Source organism: Rhinatrema bivittatum, chromosome 2, assembly GCF_901001135.1.
Source record: "Rhinatrema bivittatum chromosome 2, aRhiBiv1.1, whole genome shotgun sequence".
Taxonomy (NCBI): domain Eukaryota; kingdom Metazoa; phylum Chordata; class Amphibia; order Gymnophiona; family Rhinatrematidae; genus Rhinatrema; species Rhinatrema bivittatum.
In genome coordinates, this window is record NC_042616.1 from 44641123 (window position 1) to 44656204 (window position 15082).

The window sequence follows — 15082 nt, forward strand, 5'->3', positions numbered from 1 at the left end:
CATGAGATGCTTCTTTCAAAAGGAGGATCTTCCAGGCTTGGTGTCCCATTGCCTTTCAGAACTGGCCATTCCGGCCCAAAGCGCCCTGGGGGACCCGAGGATGAACCCTCTGCTGGAGGGTCTGCACCAGACGGCCCACCATTTTCCTCTCTTACAGGCAGCACAGCAGCTGATTGAATTGGAGTGGAAAGCGCCGGAGGCCTCTTTCCAAGGGGGTCGGGCATATACCCTCTGGACCTGATGTCTAAGGAGCTTCTGGCATGCCCCAAAGTAGACGCCATCGTTAGCGCCATTGTGAAGCGCACTACCATTCCGGTTGAGGGGGGAGCGGCCCTCAAGGATGCCCATGACCACCGCATGGACACCATTTTGAAGCAGGCTTTTGAGGTGGCGGCTATGTCTTTACAGATTGCGACTTGCTGCACCGTGGTTACACGTTCCTGTTTGTCACAGGCCTGAACCAACACCCCTGGGGAAGACATGGAATCCGCTCTCGCATACCTCACTGACGCAGCCTCCGACCTCGTCCGTACGGCTGCCAAAGGAGTGTCCTCCTCGGTGGCAGCCCGGAGGCAGCTATGGCTCCGCAATTGGGCGGCCGACGCTTCCTCCAAGTCACGCCTCACAAGAATGCCCTTTAAGGGCTCCCTACTGTTCGGCAGCGACCTCGACCAATTGGCTAGGACATGGGGTACCTCTCCATTACCCCATCTACCAGAAGACCGGTCTAGGAGGAGCCAGCGTACCTCTTCAAGGCCACCTAGAGGTGGCAGCTCTCAGCGCTTCCATCCTTATAGGACCCGCTACCAAGCACCTCGTCCTCAGGCCAGGAATCAGCCCTTTCGGGCTAAGAACAAGAGGCGAACCGGCCCGGGTTCTGGGCCCGTCCGGACTCCACAATGACAATCAGCCGACCCATCCGGGGGTTGCGGCCATAGGGGGCAGGCTAACCCTCTTCTACCACAGGTGGGTCGCGCTCACCTCGGATCAATGGGTCCTTGCCATCATCCGAACAGGGTATTACCTGGATTTTCTTCGGCTTCTGCTGACCAAGTTTGTGGAATTTCCCTGTTCACCTCTCAAACAGGCGGCATTGGAAGTGACCTTGCAGAGGCTCCTGGCCTTAAGAGCCATAGTCCCAGTCTCTGCGGGGGAGATATGTTCTGGGCATTATTCCATTTATTTCATAGTACCCAAGAAGGAGGGCACCTTCCGACCAGTCTTAGACCTGAAGTCCATCAACCGACACCTCCGGGTCCCCAGCTTTCGCATGGAAACGCTGCGATCCATCAAGAATGCAGTGCGACCAGGGGAGTTTCTCACCTCCCTGGATCTGTCAGAAGCCTATCTACATATCCCAATACATCAGGACCACCAGCGCTATTTACGCTTCAAGGTCCTCACTCAGCACTTCCAGTTCCGAGCCCTACCCTTCGGGTTGGCCACTGCGCCACGGATCTTTACCAAGGTAATCGTAGTAGTGGCGGCAGCTCTCAGGAAAGAAGGAATTCTCGTCCATCCCTATCTGGACGATTGGCTGATCAGAGCAAAGTCTCCGGAGGAGAGCCACCGGTCAACCGGCAGGGTTATAGCTCTCCTGGAGAGCCTGGGTTGGGTAGTCAACTTAAGCAAGAGTTCCCTACAGCCGTCGCAGTCGCTGGAATATCTCGGAGCCCAATTCAACACCCAGGTGGACACAGTCAGCTTGACCTCCAAGAGGATATCGAAGCTTCAGAATTGTCTGCAGGTGCTGCTGCGCACCATCCGGCCCACAGCTCGGGATTACCTGCAGGTCCTCGGCCTCATGGCATCCACTCTGGAAGTGGTCCCATGGGCGTGGGCTCATATGAGACCTTTGCAACGCGCCCTCCTGTCCCGGTGGAGCCCACGATTGCAGAACTACACCGTCCACCTGCCTCTACCAGCCAGAGTACGGATTCAGCTACGGTGGTGGTTGCAGCCCGGCCAGTTGAGCCGAGGCTCGAGGATGTCCTCCCTAACCTGGACCTTGCTCACTACAGTTGCCAGTCTGAATGGATGGGGAGCACACTGCGAAGAGCTCACTGCCCAAGGGCGGTGGAGCAGAAGAGAGTCGGAATGGAACATCAACAGACTAGAAGCACGGGCAGTCAGGCTTGCATGCCTGCGATTTGCCCACAGACTCCGAAACAGAGCGATCAGAGTGATGTCGGACAACGCCACCACAGTGGCCTACATCAACCGACAAGGCGGAACCAAGAGTCAACAGGTGTCCCTGGAGATCACTCCCCTGATGGTTTGAGCAAAAGCAAATCTCCACGATATCTCCGCCGTCCACATCGCCGGGATAGACAACACCAAGGCAGACTTCCTCAGCAGGGAAAGCCTGAACCCGGGAGAATGGCAGCTGTCGCCCATGGGACCACTTCCAGATGATTGTGGATCAGTGGGGGATGCCGGGCATGGACCTACTCGCGGACCGGTCCAATGCTCAAGTTCCCAGATATTTCAGTCGCTGGCGGGATCCTCTATCCCAGGGGATCGACGCCCTGGTACAGCCATGGCCTCAAGGGATTCTGCTATATGCCTTTCCTCCGTGGCCCCTGCTGGGTGCCATCATACACAAGATTCAGCAACACAGAGGCCTAGTTCTTCTAGTGGCCCCGGATTGGCCAAGAAGACCCTGGTACGCAGACATGAGAAGACTACTGGCAGGGAACCCATTACCCCTGCCTCCTTACCGGGACCTGCTGCGGCAGGGTCCCATCCTCCACGAGGATCCGGCTCAATTCTCTCTCACGGTCTGGCCATTGAGAGGGCTCGACTGAAGAAACGTGGATACTCGGAGGCGGTAATCGATACACTCCTCCGAGCACGCAAGTTCTCCACATCGCTTACGTATATAAGAATCTGGAGAGTTTTTGAAGCTTGGTGCGATTCTCACAGCACCAATCCGCATGCCGCTAAGAAACCTATCATTTTGGATTTCCTACAAGATGGACTTCAGAAGGGTCTCTCCCTCAGCTCCATCAAGGTGCAAGTGGCAGCGCTGTCTTGCTATGGTCCCAGGAGGGACGGCAACACCATTGCCACGCACCCAGACGTTTCACGCTTCCTGAAAGGAGTCAAGCACATTCGCCCGCCACTGAAGTGGCCAGTGCCCCTGTGGAACCTCAACCTAGTGTTGGACTTTCTAGCGGGATCCACCTTCAGGCCCCTGCGAGGCCTGTCTCTCCGTTTTTTGACCTTGAAGATGGTGTTCTTACTGGCTGTGTGTTCAGCCCGTCGCATTTCAGAGCTACAAGCGCTGTCCTGCCGTGATCCATTTCTCCGAATCACTCCAGAGGCTATCCATCTCCGCACGGTTCCTTCCTTTTTAACCAAGGTAGTCTCACAGTTTCACCTCAACCAAACCATATCCTTGCCCACTACGGATGGTTTGATGAAGTCAGAAGAAGGTCGAATACTACGTCATCTCGACATTGGCAGATTACTGTCCAGATACCTGGACATGTCAGAACCAGTACGAAAGATGGGACCACCTGTTCGTCCTGCACAGCGGGAAGAAACAAGGGGAAGCGGCCTCACGGCCAACCATCGCCCGCTGGATCAAAGAAGTCATCAAGGCAGCCTACGTAGAGGCTGGGAAGCCACCTGCTCTACAGGTCAAGGCTCATTCTACCAGAGCGCAAGCAGCCTCTTGGGCAGAAACCGGGATGCTGTCGCCGGCAGAGATATGTAAAGCGGCGACGTGGTCCTCCCTTCATACTTTCTCCAGATTCTACTGTCTGGACGTCCAAGCCAGGGAGGACACCGCGTTTGCGAGGGCAATCCTACACGGTCCTCGGGCAGCCTCCCGCCCACTCCGGGAGTAGCTTTTGTACATCCCACTTGTTTTGAGTCCATCTGCTACACGCTAGGAAATGTGGAAATTACTTACCTGGTAATCTCGTGTTCCTTAGTGTATGCAGATGGACTCAGAATCCCGCCCGGCTGCCGGTATACATGTGGATTTGCCGTTGCACGGTGAGCCATGTTTTGCTTATATAGGGCCTCCACCCTGCAGGGTGTCGACGCCTTCCGGTTGAAGAGCACTGGCGGTCTCCAGCTACTATCAATCTGGCAGGGGAATCCTGTTTATTTAATTGATCGGTCAGCTACACTTATATAGCTCATACAGCTTTTGCAAGGAAGATTACTGAGTTGCTTCACTTCCTGTGGGGGTATATGTACCCGTGCTGACGTCAGATCCGTCTCCAACTGCTAGCACGAGCACACTATACCCACTTGTTTTGAGTCCATCTGCATACACTAAGGAAAACGAGACTACCAGGTAAGTAATCTCCACAATATCTCTGCAGATTTTTTTTCTGGGCCATTTTCAATTGAAAGAATACTAATATTTTCTCTTTTAAAATTAGAACAAAACCAAAGCCCACATCTAAAAGTATTCATGGACTCTGCATCAAAATGTAGTTTTGAAAATTATCTAATTACTGAAAATACTTTATTCCCTGATGAAGCCATGTCAGATCCTCTCATTTCTCTGCAGGTTCTTACTCTGTGTGTACAGCAAATATAGTAATGCCTAGTGTTTACTTTTTTATCTAGAAAATAATGAGGCCATAAAGAGTAATGCAAAGACACATCACTGGGAGCTCTGTGGTAATCTGGAAGGGAAGAAGATGTTATCAGAAAGAGATGGAGAGGATGTTTCTGCATGTTCTGAGTGGAGAAGAAATTTCAGGAATCAATACAACTTAGAAACTAAGCCAAAGATTTCTACTGTGTGTGAAAAAAATGTCAGTAATATCTCATACACAGGGGAAGAGCAAAGAATCCAGACAGCAGAACAAAGATGTTTATGTGATATATGTGGGATATTCCTCAGGGAACCCTTAACTCTGAAATCACATCAGAGATCTAACACTGATGAGAGACCATCTACAAGTACAGACTATGCGAAAATCTTCAGTCAGAAGGGAGAACTACAGAAAGAAGAGAAAATACACACTGGAAAGAGGCCGTTTACTTGTTCTGAATCTGGCAAAAGTTTAATTAGGAAGGGAGATGAATTCCATCTCCTAGAATGTGATGAAGGAAAGAGAAATATTTTCTTTAATAAATATGCTACATGCATTTTTCAGAAGGCAGACCTGACATCCCAACAGACACTTCACACAGATGAGAGACAAACTCATGTACAAACACTACCCCAGGAGAGACCGTTATCATTTACTGAGTGTGTTAAAAGCTTCAACGATAAAAGGTATTTCACAGCACACCAAAAAACCAACACCAGTGATACACCTTCATGTTCAAAGTATGGTAAAGGTTTTGATGATAAATGGCATATTGCAGCACACCAGAAACACCTCACCAATGAGAAACGATTTTCATGTTCTGAGTGTGGTAAAAGCTTCATTAAGAAATGGAATCTCTCAGCCCACCAGAAAAGACACACTGGAGAGAAACCATTTTCATGTTCTGAATGCGGTAAAAACTTCATCAATAAATGGAATCTTGGTGCTCACCAGAAAAGACACAGTGGTGAGAAACCATTTTCATGTTCTGAATGTGGTAAAAGCTTCAAAGATAAATGGAATCTCACAATACACCAGAACATCCACACAGGAGACAAACCATTTTCATGTTCTGAATGTGGTAAAAGTTTCAATGCTAGAGGGAGTCTTACATCACATCAAAATATCCACACAGGAGAAAAACCATTTTTATGTTCTGTTTGTGGTAAAAGGTTCAACCGTAAAGGTCGTCTTACATCGCACCAGAAAATACACACTGGTGAGAAACCATTTTCATGTTCTGAATGTGGTAAAAGCTTCATCGATAAATGGCATCTCACATCACACCAAAAAATCCACACTGCTGAGAAACCATTTTCATGTTTTGAGTGTGGAAAAAGCTTCAGGTGTATGAAAAGTCTCACAGCCCACCAGAAAATCCACACTGACGCAAAACCATTTTCATGTTCTGAGTGTGGGAAAAGCTTCAAGTGTAAGATAAGCCTTACAACCCATCAGAATTTCCATAGTGGGAAAAGACCATTTTCATGTAATGGGTGTGGTAAAGGATTTACAGGAAAGGCATCCTTTCTGAGACATCAAAAAATCCATATTAATGAGAGACCATTTTCATGTTCTGAATGTGATAAAAGCTTCAATGAGAAATGGCGTCTCACAGCACATCAGAATATACACACTGGAGAGAAACCATTTTCCTGTTTTGAGTGTGGTAAAAGCTTTAGGTTAAAATTTGATCTCACACTACATCAGAAATCCCATTCTAGTCACATACCATTTTTATGTACTGAATGCGGTAAAAGCTTTAAGGATAAATTAGGCCTCAAATTACACCAGAAAATCCACACGGGTGAGAGACCATTTTTATGTACTGAATGTGGTAAAAGCTTCAGGCATAAGGTCACTCTCACAAGACATAAGAAAATCCATACAGATGAGAGACCTTTTTCATGTGCAGAGTGTGGTAAAAGCTTCAAGCTGAAGCTTACCCTTACAACACACCAGAAAATTCACATTGAAGGAAAACCTTTTTCATGTTCTGAGTGTGGAAAACGTTTTAAGCAAAAGATAAACCTAACAAGACACCAGAAAATCCACAATGGTGAGGGACAAAATCAATTTTCATGTTCTATCTGTGGTAAAAGCTTCATCCTGAAACAGCGTCTCACAGCACACCAAAAAATTCACACTGATGAGAGATCATTTTTATGTACTGAGTGTGGTAAAGGCTTCAGGTATAAGATAGGCCTCACGATCCACCAGCAAATCCACACAGGTGAAAAACCATTTTCATGTTCTGAGTGTGGTAAAAGCTTCAGGTATAAGAAAAATCTCATATCCCACCAGACAATCCACTCTAGTGAGAAGCCCTTTTCATGTTCTGTCTGTGAGAAAAGCTTCAGGCTTAAGGAAAGGCTCAATGCACACCTGAAACGTCACACGGGTAAAAAACCATATTCATGTAATGACTGTGATAAAAGTTTCATGCAGAAGAATAGTCTCATAGTTCATCAGAGAATTCATACTGGTGAGAGATGATGCTCATGCTCTGAATATGATAAAAGCTTCCTGTATAATATAATCTTTAGAACCCACCAGAAATTCCACAGTGGAATTTTAAGTGTGGTAAAAGCTTCCAGCAACAGATGACTGTCACAGCACACCAGAAATTTCATACTGAAGAGAGACCTTCATCTTCCTTTTATGAAAAAATAATTAAGCCTCAAAACCCACCAGAAAATCCACTCTGGTGACAGAAGAGATTAGATGAGTACCTTCACATTTTGATCTTGTACAACATCTAAGCTAAATCTCAGCAACATGAACACTATTATTGAAGTATGAAAAGAAACAAGAAGAAACATTCATTCTGGCCACATGTTACTCAAGATGAAAAGGTGCCTGCTCTCATCCATAGTGCTATGATTAATGATGGTGGTAGCAATAAAGGTTAATTTTGATTTTCAACAGAATGCATGCAAATCTACATGCACTAAGTTACACTTGTAAGCTGTGGGGGGGATGGTGTGGAGGAAGAGGAGCTCTGCCCACACCCATGTACATAAATCTGCTTTGAAAATTCTGTCTCAAGTTTGTAGGGTAAAAAGTACTTGCAAACTTTAGTCTATGTGAACTGCTTGAAAATTCCCTTCTAAAATTACTAAAAAAAGAGAGTTTCTAATTTTTAGGAAATAGGTGAAAATGTAGCTCTTTGGTATGGTTTGTGATTCCTCCATTTGATTTGATATGAGTCTCTTGTTTTATTGGTAGCCTGTATCATATTCTTTATATCAAAATGTACTGTTAAATTTTGTAATGATTGTTTTTTGACTATTCTAAGAAAAGGATTCTCTTATATTGCTTGATATTGAATATTAATTGTAATGTTTAAGTTTATTCAGCATAAAACATAGGGAGAAAATATCAGCAAAGACACTGAAACTGATATTGAAAAGTGCTTTAAAAGCATGGAGTATGATACAAACCATCCATTACCTAGAGATGAATACAGCTTTGGATTCCTAGAGTAGCCCAAGGAAGACCTAAAGCAGTTGGATGTATGAACAAGATAGCTCCTCCTTGGTCACAAGCAGGGTCCCCAATATCCTGCAGCTGAGTGAATTGCTACAAAAGTCAGCGCTTACCATTCAGTTGGCCAGTCCCTATGGAATTGCCACAGAAATCTAGGAATAAGCCTAGTCAGGGAGGCGGTGGTTGACCATTTTGTGCATTTTAAAACTCCTTCTACTTTCACTGGCTGATTCCTCATCCCATGTTGATTGAACCAGCAGGAGGAGGTTAAATGCACAGTATATTTCATTGGCCCCTCCAGATGTCGGCACCTGGTGGAGTTCCATTTATCTGATGCTGGAGAGGTTAGCAGAGCAATAGACAGCCCTTCATGAATTATCTCTGGAAGCTAGATAGGTATGGATCAGCCCTGGGCAATATGATTGGCTACACATGACACACATGGTATGAATCCTGAAACCCTCCAAGACTGCCATGGAAGATTTCAGTTCCACAAGAACCACATTAGGTGAGGTCATCACCAAAGTACATATCCAACAGGAGACATTAGCGTGCTTGTAGCAGGAACAGGGACTGGCACCAGAGATGTTACTGTTTTTTTACTTCTTGCAGCAGCAAGTGCAGGATAGGCTCAAACCCTCCACCCAGCTGGATAGATACTTGTGTGGTAGCCATGCTGTGTGATCACAGGTGAAAGGGGTATTAACCTCTGGTATAGTGCAAGGAGTTGCTGGTGGCTAGGATGTGCAAATGGAAGCACAGGAGAATTGGTGATGCAGTACAGAAAAGACTGGATACCCCACACAGTACTGTGGAATTGGTCAGTGTAATAAGGTGGGCTCAGCAGATGCACAATTTTACCCAATGCTGTGTGCAAGTTTTTTGAATGTAAACTTTATTGCCAAGACAGCAAGGAATTTTGTTAAAAAATGTGTGTAAAATTGTGTGCTTTGATTAGCACCTTTCTATGTAAATCCTAAACTAAGGAAGGCATCAACTATTACCCTCTACAGTGTTAGTTAAAAAAAAAAACTATGCACTGAATTTCAGCACACTGTTTTACCACACATCTTATTACATCTGGTTTTAGCATGGTCAGGCCTGCTGTGGCCTCGGGAATAGCCCAGGAACACACTGAGACTTGACTAGTCCTGTTCTGGTGCCAGTATTTATTTACAGTATTTCACAATTACAGTAACCAAAATAGTAGCTCACCTTGCGTCAGGCACAACTGTCAGGTAAACATACCCCATGGGGGTTTACCAGGAGGTCCTTCCTACTCCTTGAGGCCTCCCCAAGCTTTCTAGTCTTGGTAGGGTGAAAGGAATAGGCTTTCCTGACACAGACCATAGCAATAGCAATTGACAGCAGAGATTATCCCTCCCCGGCACTGGAGATGCCAGCACAAATTTCAATCACACACTATCTCGCAGAGCCCATTGAGGACATGGCCACAGATCCATTGGCATACTGGGCACACAAGTCTGGCCAAACCTAACTAAGGTGGACCAAGATTTTCTTTACTGCCCACCAACCAGTGTGGCTAGTGAATGGATTATTCTCAGTGGCAGAGGACATTGTGAGTTGCCATCGTTCACAGGTGACAGCATCAGAGTTGGTGGAAAAGTAGGCCTTCATTAACTAAATGAACTCTCTGCTTGGTTTCCTTGAATTTCCATGCAAGTGGCAGGAGGACTGATGCACAGCTACAGTGAACCAATAGCTACAGTTTTTGCCCTCAGTGCCTTACTGTGCTGTTACCATTTGAACCTTAAGGTAAAATTTGAATTTGGTGCATTTAATCTTTCCAATCAGGCATACTGCTCATATGGTCTGAGATTTAGTATAAATGAACTTACGCAACTGCATGGTACTCACAAAAGATGACTCATTCAGAGCACCTTTGGAGAGGGATTCAGTGAATTGATGGTATAATCCTCCCTGGGGTTTAAATTAGGTCTACAGGGAGCTGCATCCCTTAAGGTTGCATGATGGATGGCAAACCTCTCTCCAGCCTAAGGTCTCAAGAGTGATTCTCTCACACACTCTCCAAAAAACAAGCACACGCTCAAAGCTGAAATGGTACAACCCTTATATTGGGTTACTAATGGAATGGCTGGTATTTTTAAAAGGGGGCTGGGGCCAGGAGACTAAAAAAGCAGCCAATGTAAATGCTGGTGTTCTGATGACTGCCAGCCCACAGTCCAGCTGTGATGCCCGCTTCTGATTCTCCCCTTCCCCAGTGCATGTGGCAGACCTTCAGTCAGGCAGGGTTCTAGGGCCATTCCAAACTCTGCCTCAGGGATCTGTATTGGGACCCTTACTTTTCAATATATTTATAAATGATCTGGAAAGAAATACGACGAGTGAGATATTCAAATTTGCATATGACACAAAATTGTTCAGAGTAGTTAAATCACAAGCAGATTACGATAAATTGCAGGAAGACCTTGTGAGACTGGAAAAATTGGGCATCCAAATGGCAGATGAAATTTAATGTGGATAAGTGCAAGGTGATGCATATAGGGAAAAATAACCCATGCTATAATTACACAATGTTGGGTTCCATATTAGGTGCTACAACCCAAGAAAGAGATCTAGGTGTCATAGTGGATAACACATTGAAATCGTCGGTTCAGTGTGCTGCGGCAGTCAAAAAAGCAAACAGAATGTTGGGAATTATTAGAAAGGGAATGGTGAATAAAACAGAAAGTGTCATAATGCCTCTGTATTGCTCCATGGTGAGACCGCACCTTGAATAGTGTGTACAATTCTGGTCACCGCATCTCAAAAAAGATATAATTGCGATGGAGAAGGTACAGAGAAGGGCTACCAAAATGATAAGGGGAATGGAACAGCTCCCCTATGAGAAAAGACTAAAAAGGTTAGGACTTTTCAGCTTGGAGAAGAGATGGCTGACGTGGGATATGATAGAGATGTTTAAAATCATGAGGGGTCTAGAACGGGTAGATGTGAATCGGTTATTTACTCTTTCAGATAATAGAAAGACTAGGGGGCACTCCATGAAGTTAGCATGGGGCACATTTAAAACTAATCGGAGAAAGTTCTTTTTTACTCAACGCACAATTCATCTCTGGAATTTGTTGCCAGAGGATGTGGTTAGTGCAGTTAGTATAGCTGTGTTTAAAAAAGGATTGGATAAGTTCTTGGAGGAGAAGTCCATTACCTGCTATTAAGTTCACTTGGAGAATAGCCACTGCCATTAGCAATGGTAACATGGATGTCACGATCCTGCCCCTCCGCTCAGCATGCTGTGGGGCTTTGCTGGGCTTCAGGCCTCTGGCTTCACTCCTATGCCATGTCCCGTCCACTTGCACAGCGCTGCTATGGACTCCTCACAGCCTCTAGTTAGAGTGCCAGGCCTAGTCCTGGCACTCCCAAACAGTACACAGAGAAAAAGGCTTTTATCACAAAAAGGGTTTAATGGAGTCCTGTAGCCTCACCGGCTGCAGCCCTGCAACAATGCCTGCTTGACTGTACAAACCCCCAAGCCTAACTGCTTAGGTCCTCCTTAGCAAGCTTAGAGTTAAACAGTATTTGAACCATAATACCCTTTCAACATTTCTTAAACCTCCTTGTCTAAACCTGGGATTTACCATCCCCCAACCTCCTGGTTATTCCAGCTCCATAGAGGAACAGCTGGAGCTTTCCTCTCCCCAGCTTACCTCCATCTCCTCCTCTAGAGACTCTGAGAAGCCGGGCTTTTGTGGCCAGCTCCACCACGGTGGCACGCCCTCTTCCTCAGCTTCCATGGACTCTGCTGAGTCATAGGGATCAGTCCCAATTTCCTCCACCTGTACCTGTTCATTCTCCAGCCAGGGGTCAGGTGTCGGTTCAGGGAACCTGGGAAGTGTAGTCTTTGCTACCTTCCTCAGCGCCCTCCGGTGGCTAGGTTTGGTACTGCCAGCCTCTGCTTTTCTGTGTCCCGGCTGTTTCTGCCCCGGGCCAGGTCGTATTGCATCACAATGGAATAGACTTAGTTTTTGGGTACTTGCCAGGTTCTTATGGCCTGGATTGGCCACTGTTGGAAACAGGATGCTGGGCTTGATGGAACCTTGGTCTGACCCAGTATGGCATTTTCTTATGTTCTTATGCCTCTGGATGGCATTAGTTCCCAGTGACTCATTGGAGCACAGAAGGCAGGGGCACAGTATGCATGTGGGGACAGGGATAGGAATGGAGTCTGAACCAACTCCTCCTCCAGGTCCCACCCCCTGTTGGTGGGAGATAGGGCCTGGAAGAGGAATGCAGCTGACTCAGTCCCTCCTTGTCCCCATGTGCCTGCTGCCTATGCCTGCTGTTGTGAAACAGATTTTGCAGCAGTGGCTGAAAACCCACATCCAGCCAAGCAAAAAGTGTACAGCAACACAGTATACTTTATTCCATCACCACCATGCTACACACAGCCTGCTACCTCCAACTCTCGGAGGCTCTGTTCTAGCCTCCATCTGGCCCACCAAGCAATCCGGGCCCCCAGCCAATCCAAAAGTACACATACCTCCTGCTGCCCGTACTAAGACAGCATGTGAATGTGTGAGAGATGGAGCCTGTGGGTATGTGTGTGAGAGAAAACAAAAGAAAGTGTGTTAGAGCAGTATTTCCCAAGCTGTGTGCCTTCTGACCCGATCAGCTGTGCCACTGAAAAGTCACCACTGCCTAATATTCAGATCCGGGCTTGCACCTGGGATCTGCTCCCAGAACCTCAAAGCAGTAAGAAACCAGCAGCGACTTTTAAACTTTTAATCATGCATGCCTCTTGCTAGCTACAGCATGAGGCCCAAAGTGTGGTAATTAATGGGTAGCATGCAGGCTACGGACAGCAAGGGCTCACTTTATGCTGTACACATGTTGCACACAGCACTTCCTCGTCTTCTCGTCTTGAGTTTTTCCATGGTCTCTATATTGTCCCTGGCTAAGCTGCGTAAGGTGTGAGAGCCATGCACTGAACCCTGGATGTGACTCACTGAGTGTTGGAAGCAGCAGTCAGAGCACACTATAGCTTCTCCCTTTTTCTGTATTTTTGTATAGAGGGAAGTGGTCTGTTATGAGGGTTTCATGTGTGCTTTTGCCGTCTCTCCCTTTGTTTTAAAATTTGGAAGAGAGACTGGTAGGGATTTCAGTGCTTCCTTGGCTCTTCTTTTGGCCATATGAATCCTCTCCATGTCTGCACTGCCTGCCCCGTGGAGAATGGTGTTGCCACTCAACATTTTTGTTAATGTAGGTGTGCCTTGGGTGTGAAAAGGTTATGAAACACTGAGTTAGAGAGCATGTGCATATAAGAGAGATGATAGCTCAGCCCACTGTGACCCGATCAGCCCTATCAGAGGGTGGCTTCAGTGCAGCCAATTGGGGAGAAGCCGGCGGGGATTTAAATTCTGCTCTTCTCAGGCATTGCGCGACAAAGGGGCCCGCCCCTTTGTGCGCCCCTTCGTGTGGCCCCTGAGGACAGGCCCCATCACTAACATGACCAACTTCACCTCCTTATCCTTTGCTTCCCTACTATCAAGTCTCCTCCTGGATTCAACACACACCTACTCCAACCTCAACCCAGCTCTTCACGTCAGATTCTGCCATAGGCTCACCGTTCAGTGCTTCCGTTTGCTATTTCCTCACCTCAACTCCACCGAACGCAGCCACTAACCCTAACTGGCTCAAATGGCCCATTTACCCACTAAACTCAATCTACCTTCTAGGGCAGAGCTTTCCAAAGTGTGTGTCGCGACACTTTACTGTGTCGCCTGCAGTGTGCCGGTGTGTCGCGCAAGCCTGGTGCATGTGACACACCGGCAAGTGGGAGCCAATGCGGCCGCCGGTGGACCTCATCCCACTGGCGGCTTAGTACTGAAAAATCACTGTGCTCCGTGCCGGCAGGAAGATCGGCAAGGCTGTGGTGGAGCTCACGTCACCACAGCCAGAAGAAAAAGGTGACGTCTAAACGTGCAGGTGCTCCTTCTCCTTCCTGCCCATGCGGCCCCGGAAGAAAAATATTGAAGGAGCCGCACGGGCAGGAAGGGGGAGGAGCGTCGGCCATGTGCAGAAGAGGAGCAGCGTTGTTGCTGCCAGCTAAGAAGAGGAGGAGGAGGCCCGGTAGCAGGGTCCCCACCGCGGATCGGCCTGAGAAGAGCAGGGCCGCTGCTGCCGCGGATCGGCCCGAGAAGAGCAGGGCGGCCGCTGCAGAGCCCATCCTGCAGCGACCCGTGAAGAGGAGGCCCAGAGGTAAGAGAGAAGCTGAGGTCCCGTAGAGTGCGTGTGAATGCATGGGTGCCTGCCTGAGGGTGTGTCTGTGTATGAGAATGTATGGGTGTCTTCCTGGGGTTTGTATGTGTGAGAAGAGGTGCCTGCCTGTGTGTGGTGTATGGGTGTGTGTGAGAATGAATTGGTGCCTGCCTGGGGGTCTGTGTGTGTGTGTGAGAATGAATTGGTGCCTGCCTGGGGGTCTGTGTGAGAATGAATGTGTGCCTGCCTGGGGGATGGTGAGGGAGTGGTATGAAAATGAATGGGAGCCTGCCTGGGGGTCAGTTTCAGTGTGTGAGAATGACTGGGAGCTTGCCTGGGTGTGTGTTTGTATGAGAATGATTGGGAACTTGCCTGGGTATGTGTGTGTGTATGTGAGGGAGCCAGGAGTGAGAGCATGAGTGTGTATGAGAAAATCCAGGGGAGTAAGAGTTTGTGTGGGGGGTGTGTGTGGAGGGGAAGAGAGTGTCTTAGAGCCTGAGAGTGTGTCAGTGTTTGTGAGAGCGAGAGGTTATGGTGGATATAAGAGCATGAATGTGTATGTATGTGACAGTGTATGTGTGAGAGAGAATGGACATGTGAGTATGTGTGTGAGAGAGAGAGGATAACCTCCTAATCCTTGACAATATCAGGGTGACTGGAAATCAAGAGCTCCAAAGTATGGACAGCAGGGGCTTTTTAAAATCCTTATTAGTTTTAATTATTGGGTGTTATTTGATAAATGTGCTGTTTTGAAATATTTTATTGGTGTTTGGGAAATTGTAAAAAATGTATAT

The 15082-nt window shown here is 47.3% G+C and overlaps 1 protein-coding gene across 5 annotated transcripts in view; it reads left to right on the plus strand.

The window, feature by feature from the left end:
• Window positions 1–15082, plus strand: part of LOC115085947 (oocyte zinc finger protein XlCOF6-like) — a 1095473-nt gene that overhangs the window by 540180 nt on the left and 540211 nt on the right. For 2 of the 5 annotated variants that reach the window (XM_029592500.1, XM_029592499.1), the window contains one exon: window positions 4591–7487. The exons of the other annotated variants lie outside the window; for them this stretch is intronic. In XM_029592500.1, coding sequence (XP_029448360.1) covers window positions 4591–7058 — 2468 coding nt within the window. In that variant the 3' untranslated portion in view covers window positions 7059–7487. Of the gene's footprint in view, window positions 1–4590; window positions 7488–15082 lie in introns of those variants that run through there. 5 annotated transcript variants of the gene reach the window in all.